The sequence below is a fragment of the Larus michahellis genome, chromosome 2 (assembly GCF_964199755.1).
Source record: "Larus michahellis chromosome 2, bLarMic1.1, whole genome shotgun sequence".
In the NCBI taxonomy this organism is placed as follows: Eukaryota; Metazoa; Chordata; class Aves; order Charadriiformes; family Laridae; genus Larus; species Larus michahellis.
In genome coordinates, this window is record NC_133897.1 from 138448495 (window position 1) to 138468849 (window position 20355).

The 20355-nt window shown below is 42.2% G+C and overlaps 1 protein-coding gene across 1 annotated transcript; it reads left to right on the forward strand.

The window, feature by feature from the left end:
* Positions 1–557: 557 nt before the first annotated feature.
* Positions 558–19849, forward strand: CHMP4C (charged multivesicular body protein 4C). Its single transcript, XM_074577348.1, has 5 exons — positions 558–992; positions 8207–8384; positions 9349–9463; positions 14302–14410; positions 16517–19849. Exons 1-5 carry the CDS (start codon positions 797–799, stop codon positions 16579–16581), a joined length of 663 nt encoding a protein of 220 aa, XP_074433449.1. The 5' UTR covers positions 558–796; the 3' UTR covers positions 16582–19849.
* Positions 19850–20355: the final 506 nt, after the last annotated feature.

Below are 20355 nucleotides of genomic sequence, written 5' to 3' on the forward strand. Positions count from 1 at the left end.
GCTCTGGGGAACCTGCGCTGACGAGCCCGCGTCGGCGTGAGCGGCGCGTCCGGCTTCAGGCTGGGGCTGTGCGTGGGTCAGGCAGCTGTCTTGGAGGGCAAAAAGTATTTTTTGTGGCTTATTTTTGTCGTTAGCCGTGTCAGCCCTCCCAACAAGGGCCCGTTCCGAGAGGGAGCGCAGCTCTCCGAGATGCTTCTTGTAATGTATTAGTGCCGCTGCGCCTTCCTTCGCCGTGCACCCGCGCTTTTAAAAGCCACGTTTCTTAAGAATTTCATGTTTACTTTTTCAGTCCTGGCCCGCGCGCGCTCCTGTGCCCGGGCGTTAAGGGCCCTGATGAACGGCTGGCTCCGCGTCTTGTCCCCTGTCCCCGCACACCGTGGTCAGCGGGAGCCGTTCCGCCCGTGTCACCTGTTGTGCCCCGGCCAGCGCTGTGACCTCCCGCAGCGCACCTCCCTGCGGCGCGGGGCTGACAGAAAACGGGGGGAAGCGCAGACTGGCCAGCCGGCCCCGCCTCGGCCGCCCCCCGAACCCGCTTCCACCTCCCGGCGCCTGCGGAAGCAGGGCGGGCGGGCACGCCTGAGGCCCGCCGAGGGCACCGGCGGTTCGGCCTCCCCGGGGCCGCCCCTGGGCGGGCAGCCCGGTGCCAGGCCCGCCCCACCCCGCCGCCAGGTGCGGGGCCGCCGCCCGCGGGCCTAGGCAGAGCCGTCGCAGCCTGTGCCGGGTGGGGTGGCTCCTGCGGGCCGGGCCGGGCCGGCCAGACCCTTCTGTCGGCGGGTGCCGAGCCGAGGCCGCCGCCATGAGCAAGATTTCCAAGTTCTTCAAGGGGGGCGGCTCGGCCGCCTCCAAGGGCCGCGGGGGACCCTCGCCGCAGGAGGCGCTGGCCCGACTGCGGGAGACGGAGGAGATGCTGAGCAAGAAGCAGGAATACCTGGAGACCAGGATCGAGCGGGAGCTGGCGGCAGCCCGGCAGCATGGCACCAAGAACAAGCGAGGTGAGCCCTCGCCAGGCCCGGCCCCGGCGGCTTGGGGGCTTGCGAGGCTTTAAATACCGGGGTTCAAACCTTTCCTGGTGGTCTGGGCGCTAATAAGGATAGGGGGGACTTGGGGTATGCGGTGTGTTTCGGGGTTCGGCTGTGGACTCCCAGCAAGCGTCACCACGGTGTTTGCACGCTGGGACACGACGGCGGCTTTGCGTCTTTGGCATCTGTTAGTGTTTAATGCCTCATGGTTTCATTATGATGGGCTGATAACAAGGTGCTTTATTCTTAACTGATTTAATGTCAGTGGTTCCCTGCGCGATACTTTTGTTCGTGCCGTGCACTACAGTTGAAGTTGGATAAATGGTGCTGCAAAGTACTGTTCATTGTGCGTTGGGGATCGCAGCCTGCGTGTTGCTTGTTGGTTGTGCAGATAGCAGAGGAGCTGACGAACGTGAGGATCTCCTGTATATTCATGGAAGAATTCACATTATCCCAGCTGTAAGGTTGGAGAATATACTGCTCGCAACTGAGGAGCAAAGTGATTCAGTAATTTGCCTCAAATCACATAGGAAGTATGTGCTATCACTAAAAAAACAGATCATAATTCAGAGCATTAGTGACTACGGGTCTGGGCTGCTGTTGGCTGCAAAGGGGAGGGTACTAAGGGATAATAAGATCTGGATCCTGCTTATACTGATGTCATCTCTGGGAAGCAAGTGACGGTAGCTAATGTCTTGGGGATGTACAGGCCTTTGAGGAACAAGTTAATTACTTCCTTGAGTCACCTGTTTGTCTATTACAGGCTTTATTTTTCTTTAAAAACTTCAAAACAGACGCAAAACATTTCAAATTAAAGATTTGTGGCATAACAAGAAAGTAGGTCCTTCATCTGCTCTTTATATTTCTGGATAACTTAAAAAGTTAATGCCATGTAACTTAGAAATTGTGAGGAGTTGTGGTTTGAAGGTGTTTTGGTTAGCCCTTTAATCTATATTTGTAACACTTTAGCATTTAATAATCATTAGCAAAAAGCATTTATTTAGAAAGGATTTAAAGGCATTGGCTGAGATGGGACAGATTGAACTCGGAGGGAGTAAAGCTGGTGCCACTCTGCGGCATGGGAGCTGTTGGGGTTGTCCCAGTCCCAAACTGCATGGGAGCTGTTGGGGTTGTCCCAGTCCCAAACTTTCTGCTGCCCTGGCTTTAACTGTAGCGTCTGTCTTGTCCCCTTGTGCAGGTACTGGAACCTGTGTGCTGGCACAGTGAGCTAGTTCAGGAAGGTGACCCAGCTGAAAACTAACTTGCTGTGGGACAGAGCAACGAGACAGCTTCTGGGTCTGGTGCCCTGTGCAATTGCCCGTGCAATGGGGCTGACTCAAGAAAACAGGCCTGCTCCTGTGACTGTGGCAATTCCTGTTTAGATCCGGACCCACTGCTGTGGAACTTCATCCCAAGGCTGGACTTTAAGCTGGCATTGTTGCAGGAAGAAGCAATGCTTCCTGCCTCGCTCCTGCCCCCGTGCTTCTCCCTTCCCTCCTTTGCAGAGCTCTCTCAAGGGTGTGTTTCAGAAAGCTGGATGTAGCTGTAAGATGTCGTGGGTTTTTTTGTCTGGGTTATTTTTTTACCCAGGGTAGGTAGGTTAAATTCCACTTACCCAGTTGAGTCCACAGCTGCACAAGTGCTCGGGCACCTGTGAAGGAGAGGGTGGTGCACAGGCAGTAATGAGTACTTGCTGTTGGGAGAAGGTGGATCTGCTTCTCCCTTAATTTGGCCGGTTGATGCTGTTTCCAGGTGCTTGTCAAACGATGGCCTTGTGCGTCAGGCATGCAGTGTTTGACATATGAAGCTTTTCTACCAGGTGTTTGTTTCCATGGCTGTGCTCAGTGTGCCATTCCACTGCTTTTATCAATGCGATTGTTTGTGGAGTCATGCTGCAAACTGGACTGTTGAGCAGATCGTTGTTAAAAATAACTCCTTTTTATCCTGTCATTTGCTCAGGAACCTGCAGTTAAGGACAGTAAAGAGACAGGAGTAGGGCAAGAAGTATAGAGTGGGAATTTTTCATGCCAAAAATGGCTCTAAAGGCAAAATAGGGCAGTCTAACTACAGTCAGAGGAGAAACTAACCTTGCTGTGCCGAAGTGCTTGAATTTAGCAGGCTAGTGAGTGAACCGAAATCCCCAAGAATACCCCTTCATTTCATATGTCAACTGCTTTGTGGTTTAATTGCTGTTGATTTACATATAGCAGCATATTAGCTGGTATACTGTACTATATAGTTCAGAGGAAATCTGTTCTAACCAGCAGCTATTGTAGCATTATGTAAACATACACAAAAATGAGAGAATAAAAGTTTTAATCTTCACTGCCTTGTTAAAGTAAATGTTTCAAAGGGACCTTGTAGGTAATTTTTAATGTTGCATTTTCTTAATTGCATCTGTGGAGAAGCCTGTGGAAACTAAAAAGCAAGTGTTGGAGACTGGAGCAAGATGTATCTAAGTCTAGAATAACGCACCAAATTAGCATGATCTCATTTGATTTTTAGACGTGTGAGTCTGAGTCAGTTATGCTGACGCAAGAGAGAGCAGATTCAAGCACCAGCAATTTTTCACGGGTTCAGATGATTCTTGAACGGGTTCATGTGACATTAGTAGGCTTAACTTGACTTAAAGGCCATAACACATTAGCTGTGCAAATAGATGTGAAGCATCACTTAAATATTTTTGCCTTCTCCTTTATGAAGTGAGTATCTCTGCAGTTCCTGTACCTAATCTGAAATTAGTTATGCCTTTGGGGTGATACATTTCTAGTGTTCCCCATTAATATCTTACTGCAGCTAGACCACTTGAGGGTTTTCAAAACAGCGATGTGTGCTGGAATTCCTCCTGCAGAGTTTATGTCATTATAAGCAGTATTTCTTTTCACAGTTAGCACCACCTTTTAATTTCTCCCCATTCCAGATAACAAACTCTTTTTTTTTTTTTTTTTATATCTTTTGCTATCCTTTTTTGGGTATCTCAGTTTCAGCCAGTGCACAGCTACCAACTCCTTCTGCAAATTGGCCTTTCATCCTCGATATTTTGACGGTCATACAGGAAAACTTAAAGGACAGAAATTGATACTGAATGTTTTAGAACTTTAAAAGTTCAAAAGGAAATGTGTCTTCTGAAGTGTACCTGTGCCTGTGAAAATAACATACACGTGAATGAGTGTTGTTTGAGCCTCGAATCTTTCACAGATCCTAAAAAATGGCTAAATGAAAAGAATTAAGTTAAAAGAAGCCATCCAGAATAGGATTAAATCTTAACCATAAAGAGACACATAGTGCTACTGAGGACAAAACCTACATAGAAAGCTGGAATAACACATAGGGTTTTACAAGTAGATGCTGCTAACCATGTTGTGTGGTACATTTGGGCAGGGCTTATGTAGCCATGTGGCATTCCTTTTCCATGAGTTAGTTGTTACCAGAAGGCTGTTGAAACCAAACAACGATGTAGTAGCTGTGTGTTGACATGGACAGGGCCGTCATGCGTATGGCAGGGTGTATGACAGGTTGGGACTGAGGGTTTGTGGCGGGGAGATATGAGTAAGCCCTTAGTGCATCCTTGTTCTGTGAGTTACACCTGTTGTTCTCTGATCTTCATGATCACGTTTCAGGTGTCTTGCCATGAACTGGAATGGTTATAATGAGTCAAGTGCATTATTGTTCTTGAATTAGCACCTCAGTTGTAACTGTATGTGGCTTCTCCCACAAGGTTTTAAGGATTATTAATGCTGATAATGAGTTTGCTTAGGGTGGTATGATTTTTATGGCCTCATCAGCATTTCTTTTGGTTGTCCCTGGTGTAAGAGAGATTGTAATCCATCAATTCCTTGCAGGACTGAAGTAGAGGTTTGTGAACTGTATCCAAGAATGAGATCCAGTATTTTCACTGTGGTGTTATATCTTCTGAAGAAACACTCTTTTCCTTCTTCACCAGTTTCCCCCTGGAAATTTTAAGGATTACTAGACAATGCTTTTATTTCTACTTCAGAAGATGAGATCTTCAGTAATTCCTGTACTGATGGGTGGTGGTGGTGGGCTTGACAGGTAAAGGTGCTGTTATCGCTGTATTGTCTCTTTTCATTCTGATCTGTCGTGAAACCGTGAGGAGCCTGCCACAAGTCTTTCTATGTCACTACTTTTGTTCTTTCCTTTAGAAATCTGGATATTCAGTGTGACCAGGATTACTATTGCCCAACTGGCTATTTCTACTTGCTTAATAAAAAAGTATCGGCATAGCAGTGGTATTGGAAAAGGGTCCTTCTGTTAATAACAGTAGTTCTTTAATATGCTTATTTAAACTGACATAATAGCCTGCTGTTGTTCCAACCACTTATCTTGAAAATAAAATAAAAATTCAGATTAAAAGCAGTGGTTCCTAATCTATGAGCTGTATCCTGCTTGCTGGACTCAGAAGTAGAGCACAGGAAACACGCTAAAGCCCAGCCAACTGCTAACCACTTCATTATGAAATGCAGGAGTTGAGTCGGCTTCTTTGGAGCATGACAGAGACAGTGTGTGAGATTGCTTTTTTCCGGGAGAAGTCCTCCACCTCTTCCTGGTTGAATTGGTATTAATTAGACTTGGTTCCTCAGACTCTACTCCTGCTTTGACTCTTCTCCCTGGGCCGATGGCCAACACCCTTTTTCAGTGCCATTCCTAGACCTTCAGTGAAGTAAGTTTATGTTCTTTGCTCAATTTATTTATTTTTTTGATAGATATGTTATTCTTCAGTTTGGTTATTATAATGCAGTAGCATTTTTGTGAAGTATTTCAATCTTATAAGAGTTGCACACAAAATTTAAAATGCTTGTATGCGCAGTAGAAAAGCACTTAAAGTTCATGGTAATCTGTAAAACAGAAAAACAGATTTCAAATAACAAGGAAATTCTCATATCTTAGCTATAGGACCTACTATTACAAAGCACTGTGCAATGAAGGGCATTCATTTAATATAAATGAGAAAAAGCATATAGTGTAGTGTGGGAATTATGTCTTGGTGATAAGGAAGCAGTATGAATTTATTTCCTAAGAAGTGCTTTGTTCTATAAGTCACTGGTAAAACTAAAGAGAATTAATAAAGATGATATGTTGCACTACAATAATTAGGAAAAGCTCTTTATGAATAGGTGAAGTCACACAGAGTCTAGCTTCTTCTGTGGTTTCTTAATTTGGGTGCGGTTTAATTAAATCTTAATACAGGAACCTTCAGGATTTTGAAAACAACTCCTTTGTGTGTAACTGAGGAAATCCATTTTCTCTCTGAGCAGCCAATAATAGCAGTACCATTACAGAGCCTCATTTGTGAAAAAACACTGACTGGAAGTATTTCCCTGTAATAGCTACTTATTCCAGCTGAAGCCTTTCTGCATCAGCCAGTTAGTGCTCCGCAGTCTGCAGGGCTTTAAAGTCTTCTCTGGCACAGCTGGTGTTATGCTTAGTTTCAGACCATTAAATTTACCTGGAATCTCTGGTTTCCTAAACTAAGAATCCAGGATAAAATTTTGATTCAACTAGAGCTAAGGAAGGGGGTGACTGGTGTCCTAATGCTACCAATAATAAGCATAAATAAGTAGGGAAATAATGAGTAGATAAAAAGATAAATTGGCGTTAAGTCAAACTGATGTACTTTGGAATTGCCAGTGAGAATTTTACAGTTCTTACCTTTGTCACTTGCATGACATCATCTGGGGTTCATGCATCCTTTTCAGAATATTCGGACCATGCCCCAAAACCTGGGAAAATCTTGAATTTGAATACTGGGATTAATCTGTTGTGATTGTGGTTTGCTGTCCTGAAACATTTTACCGCAGGTGCTAGAAGTCATTGTGTATCTCAGCTTGTATGAATGCTTGTCCTTGCACAGCTAATGATGAACAGCTTTGACTATATTGATTCAAGCATTTGTCAACAAAGCACTAAATTTTTTAGTGTGTTGTTACACACCATAAAGCTGTGCCCCCTCCTTGGAGGGATCCTAACTTCATGTGTACCCCAATGTCAAGGTTCAGTGTTATTGCATGTGGGCAATTATGTGAATAGGACAGCGACAGTAATCACTGCTATCGTTTTCCTCAGTTTGGGGGGCTGCAGTTGCTTGCTGACTCTGAACCTGATATAAAAATTAAATGTAAGAGACAAGGGAAAGGACATGGGTATTAATAGCACTGAAAGAGCAATGAGTTAATTCAGTCCCTTTTGGTTTTGCTTGGTTTTGGGGTTTTTTTGGTGGTCTGTGTGTTTGGTTTTTTTTTTGGTTGGTTGGTTTTTTTGCCTGGCACGTGTAGTTTGGAAAGGACAGCGGTCAGGAAATGCTTGCGGCAAGATTGTGTGTGTTCCACACCCAGAGGCTGAGAGAAAGCCCTTTTCTCCTCCTGCTTGTCACGTGCATTTATTCTGGTAATGATTTACTCTGGGCAAAGTATGGTGCTCATAACTTAGCAAATATAAAAGATATATATATATTTAAAAAGAAAAAATTAAAATCTCAACCAATTTACAGTGATAATGGGGAGTAGCTGGATTTGGCTGTGGCTGTGTCTACAAAGTTCTGTATGTTTTCAAGTTTTAAGGTTTAAAGATCATGCTTCTAAGTGATTGTAAGAAACAGATGCAGCTGAAAGCCAGACAAGTGTGAGTCCTCCTCTCTTCTAACCCACCTGCTCGGTTATGCCATGTGGGCTCTCCGTTGCACCGGATAATTTCCGCTGCTGAGACAAAGTTTAGAAGGCAGCGTTGGTGGAGGTGTGGGTATCATGACAGATCTTCTTACTCTGTCTTCCTTAGTTTTTACTTATATTTTGCAAACTCTTCTTTTCTTTGTTTCTTTCCCCTGTTTCGTCCTTTCTGCTTCTCTCTGACATTTTTCTTTTTCCTCCCCATCTTCCCTGCTTTGCCTGTGTGCACAGGATGGAGTTCAAGATCTCCCGCAGTGGAGGAAGAAGCTGCTCTTCCCTGTGGTGCTAAAAGGAGTTAAGCTAAAAGAGGCTTCCCAGCATGTTCATGCAACAGCATGTTGGTGATAAACAGGCTGCTGATCTGGTGTGGGCAAAGTTTGTCTCCCTACTGGTAAGGTAGGAGGGTGAGAATTATAAATTCTGCAGGTCGGCTCAGTGCTGAACTACTTGTCCTTGCATTTTGCTATGAAAATACACAGTGCACTTTGCCTCTTCCCATTCCAGCTGCCTTACAAGCACTGAAGAGAAAAAAGAGATATGAGAAACAGTTGAGTCAAATTGATGGGACGCTTTCAACCATTGAGTTCCAGAGGGAGGCATTGGAAAACTCCCATACCAACACAGAAGTGCTCAAGAATATGGGTTATGCCGCACAAGCTATGAAAAAAGTGCATGAAAATATGTAAGTGCTCGCTAATAGCTTTCAAGTTGAGTTTACCAACCACTTTCAAACTATTTAATCGCTACAGTCTATTGTATCAAGTCAGCCAGTCTTGACTTAATTTCTGGTTCAGGCATTTAATGTCAGGAATGCTATTGGTGCTCTAATGTTGTATTTGGCAGAAAGGTATCTTTTCTTAACAGCAAGTGTAGTAGAAGGAAGTACAAGTAACTAGAGAGATCTGTGTGGTACCTGGTTTTTTTTTTTTAAGTCTGCCTTGGCAGTAGAGAGTGGCCTCTGCCCTCAGTTTTTCCAGAAGAAAACTTAGTTGAAGAAATTAAGTGGACTCGTTTCTTCAAAGTCCATAAGATATATTTTGTGGTTCAAAGTACTAATCAGACCTGAATAAAAAAGAGTGTAATTTTTTTTGTGTGTTTGTGTAGTATTTTTATATGTCCTATATTGTTTGATGAGGCGTTTTCCTGCCTGAATAAACAAAGTTAAATCAGAAAGGTTGTTCTGGGAGAAGTAAACAGGAACTGAAACAATAATGAAGTTAACAATAAGGGGAAACTTTTAAATGGGTATAGTCCTGTTAAGTTCCTTTCAGTTCTGGTGAAAGCTGAACATCAAAAAGGTTCCATCTATAAAGATGCTAACCTTGGGAAGAAGATGGCATCTTCCCAGGGAATGTGACTGTTGGCTGGCAGAGGTATGGGAAGCCCAGAGAGGGAGAGAGACACAGACTGCTGCAGTTTGATTTTTGGTATAATCCTAAAGTGGAAGAAATTGGACTGGCTAAAACACACACAGAATCTTGCCAAGAAACATTAAGGTGTAGGTGAGGGAAATTATTCCCAGTGAGTTCTGCTGTTTATACAGCCATGGGCGTAAAAAGAAAATAGTCTGTTCAAGTTTTTCTGAGTCTCTCCCATAGGATTTGAATGATATATCTTTAAAAAATGTTTCCATGTTATCTTGCCAGGGACTTGAACAAAATTGATGATTTGATGCAAGATATCACTGAACAGCAAGATGTTGCCCAGGAAATTTCAGACGCTATTTCAAACCGAGCCGGCTTTGGTGATGAGTTTGATGAGGTTAGTACTTCAGTAAAGCCTGTGAGTTTTAGCTGTTAAATGACTCCATAGTTATTTAGTTGTGCAGTGGCTTGTTACAGTGGTTTGTTTCTCAAAAGGTGTGGATGTGGAATTCCTTGATTCTAGCTTACCCTAACTAGGACATTTTTATATATTTTTTTTTTTATATATATATATATAAAAAAAAAATAATATACACAATTTAATAAAGAAAATGTGTATATATATGTAAAAACAGAAATATTTTTTATTTATATATAAATTTTAAAAAGCCAATTTTAACTGCGCTCCTGTAGTTGTTATTCTCATTTGTACCATGGAAGGAGGTGGCCACTAAAACGTGTAATTTGTACTTCTCCAACTGGATGCTTGAAACATCTAATTTTTTGTGCTCCAAATAGACATCTGTTTGACTAAGTGCATGTTCCTATGCCATGAACAGGCTGCTGCTGTTCACAAATCTGAATATTTGGACCAGTTTTTTAAGGTCTTTTTTGGTGCTTGGAGGTGCAGGTGCTTTCCCTGTTTTCCAGATTTTCTACAGACGTAGATACATTAGGTAATGAACTAACATTAACATTAATTCCTCTTGGAGGCAATAAGGTTTCTTCCGTGAGCATTTTTCTTCTGAAACCCCCACAAGGCACTTAAGACCTGAAAATTTGTTGCAGTAGCCTTCATCCAGTGTTCCTGGACTTGATTTTTGGATGTCTAACTAGGACATTACTTACCTTCTGATCCAACCATGTCTGAGGACTCAGGGGTCAAGCATACACAAAATTCCTGCAGTCAGTGGAATGCAGAGCTATGGATCAGGCTCAATATCACAACCAGTTTGGTTTTGGTTTTTAACTGAGTTTTAAAATGACCAAGCACTAGGGATCATTTTAAGAATGTTCTAAAGAATCAAACAATTCGCTCCTTCCCCAGCTCATTTGTTCCTACGTGCCCAAATGGATATCAGAGGAAAATACATATGCTATATCATATTTGCTTGATTTGGGGGGGAGAGGAAATTTCATTCAACAGTTATAATTTGTTGAAAATAATAATGATTCTTTGTATTTTGTTCCCATTATCTGCTTTCCTATTTTTTGACTTTGAAGGTAAATAGACTTTCAAGAAACATTTAATCAATACTGGCACAAGGAATGGGATTTGGCCTGTGTAAACTGGGCTTCAAATAGCTGAAAAACACTGCCATCCCAAACGGCTATACAGTGTTGCTTACCTCTCATCAGTGCTTAACTTTTAGGAGTCTAGACTTCCTAAGCAAGCTGTAGGTTGACCTGGAAGTTCATAAGAGATACTAGTCTAAGTTGATTGTTTTCTCTTTCTATTGTTTTCTGTTCTGGGAAAATGTCGCATGGAGCATCATTGTACCGTGATGCCTATGCACAGGAGCATAATAGTTTTAGCACTTGTCCAGTAATTCGGAAACCTGGTTTGCAGGCCGCTTCAGCTTAGAAGTGCTAGAATCAATTACTTAGTTGCTGGGTTATGAGATGATTTGTGTTGGAGCATGATATTTAATTTTGTTTTATTTTTTTGAAGGACATTTTGACCACAAAGTTGGATTTCCTCTTCACACATGTGCCATGGACATAAGGAGATAATGAAAGCATTTAATTTCTACTGATCCAGATAGACACAAAAAATAAGGGTTCTTTCTCCCTGGGTTGACACAGTGCATGTCATGAAGAATGCAAAAAAGCTCGGTCCTACTGAGTAGGATGCTCGCTGGGAGGCGTGACTCTTGCCTTGAGGCCTGTTTCTGATAATCAAATGCAAAATATGCACATTCAAGTGGACAAAGCCTGGAACCTGAGAGTTCACATGGTATATTCCCTCTGCTCTCTTTTTGGCCCAGGTTCAAGAAGAGAAAGTGGATTTGTTATTGCTGTTGTAGAGCAATGCCTGAATTGTGGGAAACAGAAGTTAAATCCATGCCTGAAGTTTAGAACTTAGAACTTGGGTCTCCCTCTCTGAGAGCAGATGTTCTAGCCATCACATCATTATGTTAAAAGTGTAGGGGTCATGATCATTGTTTCCTTCACCTCTTTTTTATTTTCTTTTTTTATTTTTTTCCTGAGCCTGTCGTGGCTGACATGCCTCTTAATTGTTTACTTGTTCAGCAGAGGTTGATAAGGACTAATTTGGTGGGGGAGAGTGTTAGATGACCATGTAGAGATCTTCAGAAATGCCCGTTTCTATTGACTTTACAACGACTTGGATACTAGCTTAGTAAGAAGCTTGTATTCACACCACTGTCTGAGGCACTTGAAAGTACAGATACGTTTGCGCCTCGGCTAAATGCTGAAGTTAGACATGGGGCCCCAACCTGCACATTTATTTGAGGTGTCAATTGAACATCATCAGCTGTAGACCTGATGTTGAAATTTTTAGATGATATCCTAGTATTTGCACTGTGAACTAGGTCAGACAGACAAACTGTAGCCTTTTTTGGCCTTAAAAATATAAAAACCTGAGAAAGTAAGTCTAGGAAGGCCTGTGGTGGCTATGTGGAGGTTAGCAAATGTGACACCCATCCACAAGAAGGGCCGGAAGGAGGATCCGGGGAACTACAGGCCAGTCAGTCTGACCTCGGTGCCTGGGAAGGTCATGGAACAGATCCTCCTCAGTGCCATTACACGGCACATGCAGGAGAACAGGGTGATCAGGCCCAGTCAGCATGGGTTTGTGAAGGGCAGGTCATGCCTATCAAACCTAATATCCTTCTATGATAAGGTGACCCACTTAGTGGATGAGGGAAAAGCTGTGGATGTTATCTACTTGGATTTTTGCAAAGCTTTTGACACCGTTTCCCACAGCATTCTCCTGGAGAAACTGGCTGCTCATGGCCTGGACAGGTGTACTCTTCGCTGGGTAAAAAACTGGCTGGATGGCCGTGCCCAGAGAGTGGTGGTAAATGGAGTTAAATCCAGTTGGTGTCCAGTCACAAGTGGTGTCCCCCAGGGCTCGGTGCTGGGGCCGGTTCTCTTTAATATCTTTATCAATGATCTGGATGAAGGGATTGAATGCACCCTCAGTAAGTTCGCAGATGACACTAAACTGGGCGGGCGTGTTGATCTGCTTGAGGGTAGGTTGGCTCTGCAGAGGGATCTGGACAGGCTGGACCGATGGGCTGTGACCAATGGTATGAGGTTCAACAAGGCCAAGTGCCGGGTCCTGCACTTGGGTCACAACAACCCCATGCAGTGCTACAGGATTGGGGCAGAATGGCTTGAAAGCAGCTCGACAGAAAAGGACTTGGGAGTGTTGGTTGACAGCCGGCTGAATATGAGCCAGCAGTGTGCCCAGGTGGCCAAGAAGGCCAACAGCATCCTGGCCTGTATCAGGAATAGTGTGGTGAGCCGGACTAGGGAAGTGATCATCCCCCTGTACTCGGCACTGGTGAGGCCCCACCTCGAGTACTGCGTTCAGTTTTGGGCCCCTCGCTACAAGAGGGACATTGAGGTGTTGGAGCGTGTCCAGAGAAGGGCTACAAAGCTGGTGAGGGGCCTGGAGGACAAACCTTATGAGGAACGACTGAGGGAGCTGGGGTTGTTTAGCCTGGAGAAGAGGAGGCTGAGGGGAGACCTCATCACCCTCTACAACTACCTGAAAGGAGGTTGTAGAGAGATGGGGGCTGACCTCTTCTCCCTGGTGACAAGTGATAGGACGAGGGGAAACGGGTTCAAGTTACGTCAGGGGAGGTTTAGATTAGATATTAGGAGACATTTTTTCACTGAAAGGGTTATTAAACATTGGAATAGGCTGCCCAGGGAGGTGGTGGATTCACCATCTCTAGAGGTGTTTAAAAAAAGGGTAGATGGGGCACTGAGGGACATGGTTTAGAAGTGGCTCTTGTCAGGGTAGGCTAAAAGGTTGGACTCGATGATCTTAAAGGTCCCTTCCAACCTCAACAATTCTATGATTCTATGATTCTATGTAATTATCATTTTAATTTTCACATTGGGGATAAGGTATAAGTGGGTAGGCAAAGCCCATTTCAATACTTTGAATACTAGTAGATCTCAGTTTGCTACAGCCACTTCTTCCCCACCCACTTTTTCCCATTGTTTCTTTTTAAACCGTTTTATCAACATGGCAAAAGTCCATTTCTCTACAAAGAGAGAATAATATTTAAGCTAATATTTAGCTTCCTTTCTTTGGGAAGCTCCAGCCAAGGAATAAGTCTTTGTCTCTTTAAAAAATGTTGTAGCCTCTTTATTTTTAGTATTATACAAGTGGGTTAGATCATCTGTCCAAATCAAATTCTGCAGCTAAAAGCCCAAGAGTGTTATGTGCTTCAAAAGTGAATAACAGGACCCAGGAGAACATCTCTGATTCCAGTGCTGCTTTGAAATCATATATAATCCTGGACTTGTGCGATAGGGTTGAAGCATAATGTTTTAATGACAGGTTACCTTATAACCTGTTTTCTTTTTAAAATGCTAGAAATTGCACATTAAAATTAGAGACTGTTAAAGGGTACAGGTTCTAGACTTGGAACAAACCTGAGGAAAGCAGAGGGACCTTTTTTTTGCCTACTTTTCTCTTTGCCTTTTTGACGAGTTTTGACTATTTTCTTTCTAATTTTATACCTTGTCTGTTTCTAACTTCCATTGTCCTCTCAACTTTCAATTAAGGTTTGTTGTTATTGCCCACACTTAGTAAAAATTATACTTGTGATATGCTTTTTTTTTTTAATATATTTGTTTCCAGGTCTAAACTGTTTTTTCAGTAGTGCTTTGCTTCATGGTTGTTAAATGTGCCCTTGCCCAAGATCACTGTCAGGACAATGAATTTGTAAATGGTGTTTTGCTTGAATTTAGGATGAGTTGATGGCAGAATTAGAAGAACTGGAGCAAGAAGAATTGAACAAGAAAATGAGAGATGTCAGGCTGCCCAGTGTTCCGTCCACATCGCTGCCTTCTCGCCCTGGTAAACTGCTTGCCATTTTACGCTTCTCATGATTAAGGCATGCTGTGAGTAGGAGGAAAGGAAGAGAGAGCTCCAGACATGTATTTAACTGTGTTTTAACTTTTAAAGTGTTATAGGTTCCTCTTCTATTTTAGTATCTATTTATCAGAAAAAGCAGGGTGGAATCCTGGTTTTCTGTATGAAAGCATTTAGGATCAAATTCTGTGTAGATTTGGGGAGGCAAACTCGGGGAATTTGACCTTCCACGTATAAGAATGCATCTCCTACTGAAGTGTAGTGAGATCACTGAGGAATGGGAAGACCTTTTTTCTCTTTTTGGCAATTAGATCCTTAGTCTTTTTTAATTAGAGTCTGACCTAGATTCAAAATATTTGCGTCACAAAGATCTAGCTTTGTAAGGTAGTGGTTTGATATTTGCCACTGGTATTTTAATTAGAAATGAAGGAGGCAGCAGGAAGTACACGTTTAAAGAAATACTGTCATTCCTTTGCTTTCTTTCTACAGAACAGACTTATTCCTGGCATTAAGCAGTGGTCTTATTTTTCCGTAGTTCTATGCTGTTAATTTTGAGCTAAGCCAGAGACAGTCAACTTTTACCTGTACCTTTTACCATGTCCCTGTTGTCCTCTGTCAGCTGAAAGACTCGTTGTGTACTAATGCTAGCAAAAGAGTATACATATTTGGTGGCAAGAGCATGCACACTTGCTACAGGTTGTTTATGGTGCATTCTGCTGCAGAACAGGTTAGTTACACCATCTCAGCTCAGAGACTCTTAATGTGTGTTTTGGCAGTTGGCACTTAAAACCCTGAGAAGCAGTTTAAAATGTTCAAACTGTGATTGTGGCCTCATCTACTTAAGTTAATTGCAGAACAGCTAGTAAAAAAAATGGATTTAGGAAAACCCAGTGCAGATTGCAGTCTAGGCATTTATGGCTTGTTTGTACATCATCTTCCAGATTCAGCGGTGCCAGTTCACGTTTTTATTAAACCCAGGCCATCTCCATGTGCTTCTCACTATCTTAATTTGCTACTCCATCGGTCTGTATGACTGCTTCAGGCAAAAGTAGCTGGTTACTTTAATACAGTTTAAGGCCTGCAAAACTGGCTTATCCTTCGTGAAACTCCATGCTTACTGTTACACAGAAATAGCAAAATAAGAGCAAAATGGTTCTATAATGCTTCTAATTGGAGATGCATGTTACGCCTCTTGAGTTTAGAGATGAGGAAACTGAGATGGAGCAAGGCATAGTGACCTTCCCCAGTCGCGCACTTAGCCAGTGGCAGTGGCCTCTAGAGTAGGGACTGGACCTCTGGTCTCCCATGTCCCCGGAGGTGGTAGCTGCAGCCCCTCTCAAGGTGGTGGCTCCCAGCAGTGTGGCTGCCACAGGTGGGAGCCAACTGGCTGTTGTAAACATACACGAGGGTATTGCACCCAGTAACAGCATTCCACTGGGGTTTGGAGGACAAATCCTGGCACGCACAGCCTATGGGCCGGAGTTGAACCTGGACTGTAGGGCATGCAGATTGTAGGACGGTGAAGGAAGACTATTCAGGTGAGTTTTTAGCTCAGGGAATGTGAAAAATGTGCAAGAGGAGATCTGGGTAAAAGAAGGAAAGTGTGTGTGGGACTTCATACAGAGCTGGGAATTGCTGTTGCTGTGACCACAGCAGTTAATTGATGTCACCTGAGGAAAGATAAGTTCAGGAGTTTCTTTCTCCCTTTTAATAAATGACACCTCTCGTTAAAATGGAGTGAGTGCGTTTGGAGACTCCTGCACACGCAGAACCCTTCAGCACCATTTGGAAAGGCAGCAGGATGCACAGCCGGCCAGGGGTAGGTCATTTGTGCCTGCTCAAGTAGCAGTGAGAGAACTTGCAGCATTCTGGTGCACGCCTGCTCTCTCTCACAGCACATTGTGGTGGGGCACAATAGTTGCATCCCTCATCAGCTTCATTACTGCATTACCTATGTTTAGCTTGCTACTCAGTAAATTGATCTGAGATCTTCAGACTGAAAAGCACTGTGCAAGTCCTCCTGCTAACAAACAAAATGGTTCTGACTGTTACATTAGTTGATGGTTATTGTTAATCTCTCTTTCTCTGCAGCATCGACCAGGAAGAGAGTGGAGGATGAAGACGAAATGAAGCAGCTGGCTGCCTGGGCTTCATAAGAACGTGATCTTTTTATAACACTGAACTTTAGAGCTGTAATGCTGTTTTATAACTGTACTGATTTAGTGTGGTTGCATCTCATACAGGCTATTTTTTTTATTTTTATGGCCAATCTTGGTAAGAGTACTGTTACTGCCATATTACAAAACTAGTTTAAAAACAAACAAAAAAATACAATAGTTGCCAAAACCTCCAGGCATCAAAGTTGTTTTTTCAGCGTAGGCTAGAGATTGTTGCTATTAGTATCAGTTTTTATTAGGTAATGTCTTACTATGTCTTGCTGGTTGATAAAACCCTTGTGCCTCACTTATGCACACAGCTGGAAAAAGTTCAATAAGTTATCAAAGCTCTGTCCTAGGGGGTTATTTGGTTCAGACTATTTGAATATTAGCAAAACAGCTTTTTCCATGTCCTGATTTGCAAATTCCTTTGAGTCTAAGAGCTAACAGCCATTCATTTGGGCATGGAGATTTAGACAGTCTGTCTGGAGCAACTTCTGGTGTCCTAGATATTAAGAGGAGACTCTTCTGTAGATTTTTTGAAGTGGGATAGGTTTTTTGGTTGGCTTTAAACTTTGGCCAGAATACCCTTGCACATCTATAGGTCGACTTGAATTGTATTTTGAACTATTTCCTACTCACTTAGAGAACAGTTTTACAATGACTGGGGAAATGAAATGTCCAAGATGTTATAGATCCCTGCCAAACAAAACTGATTTCCGCTAACCCTGTCAAAAACCCAGAAGAGAGTTGACTTTCCTGTGTTCTTCTCCTCCATTGTGTCTTTCTAGGGTGAGTCTTTACTTTGTATGATAATACCCATCCTCAAAGGAATTGGTAACACAATGTTTTAATTATACCATTTCAAAATAATTTTAATTTCTGAGCATTTGGTTCTTTTCTCTTATTTGGTTTCTGAATGGAAAAAATATGAGCATGTTGCATTTGAAATGCCTTGCTAAGCCTGGTTAAAAGCTGATCCTGAATTGCTTGTAAAGTCTGACATGTTATTTTCCTACTGACAGCTTTTTAGCTTAAGGAACAAATGCCACTCTGAGTGCTAAACTACTACACATATAGAGAAATCACTGTTCAAGTACAAAACAAAAATTAAATAGGCTGCTTTGTACTAAGAAATGTTATTAATAAGATTTAAGCTCTGTGCTAGTAGCCCACTGTCAATCACAAAGAAACAGTAAAACACTGTGGAGTTCCTAGGGATGTGGGAAGCAGAGTCACATCAATAAAGGTTTCTTGTTTTCAAATTAGTTTAAATTTACTGGTGATTGAACCACTTGGGGAATAGTGGGAGACTTCGTTTCTGAAGATCTATAGCAACAGAAGACTGATCCCTTCTCCTGTGGGCTTTAGTCTGTGATGTGCTGGGTGTTTCGCTTCAACAGGTTACAACAGGCTTCGGCTTATTGGATTTTAGATTAAGCATAAGCTAATGTGTGTTTTTTGGACATGGCGTGGTGGTGTGCTCAAAACATTTCAAGATGAGTTCCATGGATGAAACCCAAAATTTACAAACCCTGTGGAGAGATTCAGTTTTTCAGGACTTTTTCATTCTCTGTTGTGGAATTGCTTTTGGTTTGCATCCATATGAAAGGAGAATCAAGCCTTGCCACTTTACTTGGGATAAATTTCCTACTGGAAAAAATTAAGTTTGTTAATTCTGTCCCAAAGTTTGGAGGTACCAGGAAAATTGTCCCTTTCTGTTGAAAGTAGAGAAAACATAGAACTATTCAATTTGCATCTTAAAAACAAACAATAAAAAAGAACTGCCTTACAATTTGAAAATACATTTTGAACTCTCAGTAGGAAAAACAAACACTAAAAATATGTTACTCAGTTTTAATGCCTGCTGAAATTCAGGATGAGATGCCAGCTGAAAGCAGGCATATTTAATAAAATAACAAATACTCTGAGTTATTTAGAATCCATTTGCTAATCCTTTTGGCTGGAATCCTGTTTTCAACGTGTGCAGTCTATGCAAGTCTCTGAACTGGGTAGAAAAAGTACTGGTGTGCGCTGATTGCATCACTGTGTGAGGCTGGCCATGTGCTTGTGGACACATCTGGTGTTTCTAAATGCAAGGCTGTGCCAACATAGTCCCATGCTTAGCTTGGAACAGCTGCCTTCTAGCATCTGTTCTTGGTCGAATTAGTAGTTTTCCAATACTTGGCACTTATGTAGCACTTAGCAAATTTAAAAAGTGGTCTACAACCAAACCGAAATAGGTCTCTCAGCCTCCAGTTTGAAACTATAGTGATTTTCAGTCTGTTTTTGTGCAAGAACTTTCCATGTGAACACTCTGCAGGGAAGAAATCCTAGGGAAGGCCTTCTCCTTTGCAAGCTGGTGCCTGACTGCTGACCTCCAGCAATATTTTGTCCAAGTGTTGATCCTGGGAATCTTCAGGTGTCTTCAGCTTATTGATTTCAGGCCAGGTACTTTAGGAACTAAATTTCTGAAGGGTGAAGAAAAGCTGTAGTCGTTTGGGTGAGCTTCTCTAAAAGCTTGTGTGTAGTGGCTGGTGATTCTGGAGGACAGTCACGTAGCAGCTCACAGGGTAGGACGTGTGTGGTTGGTGAAGCTATATGCAGAAGTACTATAGGCTAAAATACAGTATGGACCTCCAGAACTGGAATGCTTGTTGCCATAGTTGTTTGGAAGACAGTAGATGACAGGTTTTCTTCAAAAGCAAAGGTGTTCTAGGGACCTGAGGAGGTGGCTTTTTCCTGTGTAAATTCAGATGTCACTGGGACAAATGTTTCTTCCTTTTTTTGAACATATGTCTCTCTTCATGCCAAGATGGTATTTGTTTAGTATGTAAGCAGACAAGAGTGAGTAGTGTCAACGTGTTATTGTAAATGTACTCTCTAACTGGAACATATTTTACAAGAGGGCTGTGGAAGCAGATGGTGTACTACAGCTGACTTCCTTTTTTGTTTCTTATTTATTTTGAGAATGTTCTCTTCTCTTGACAGACTTGGACGTTTTCAATCTGAATAGCTTTAAAAGGGGGGAAAAGCTATTAATATAAAGTGAAAAGAATGAATATGTATGTATGTACTGTAAATAAATATTTTGGTGTCATATTTGTGCTATATGATTGTATTAAATTTATTTTCCTGCCAGGCAAAACTGTAAGTACTCTCCTTACACTGTCATTAGGATACAGTGCTATTTAGAGGATATGAGGATATTTTGAAACATTTTTTGATATATTAGTCTTTCAACATCAAGAATTCTTCAATGTTACATTGGTTTAAAAAAAAAAAAGATAAAAGCAGTGTATGCTGTGGTGTTTGGGCTGCGTTTCTTTGCACTTAACAGTTGTGTTGCAAGAGATTCTTTTATTTTAATGTGTCAAAAATACCTACTTTTTGACCCCACCCCACCTCCCGAAGATTTCTTCATTGTTTCAGAAATGTGTGTATTTCACTTTCCAGGCCTTAGTTGAAAGGAGGAATGGTCAGGTCTTTTAAACATGGTAAAGAAAAATTACTATAGGAAAGGATGAATTAAAACAAATAAAATAATGCATTTTTTCATGTATCTTATTAGAAACCCCTTAAAGTTAAGTGTGTGTACAGTAGCTCACACTTTATGTACATACACGCGTATATTTAAACATATATTTAAAGTGTTGGAGCAGTGATTTAAGACCATCATTCGTTACCTGGTCTGGAAAGGGTCCAGTTGCTTGGGCAGCTCGTCTTTGCCTCTTTGTAAAGCCTAAAGGCTTCATCACAAAGCGTCAAGGAACT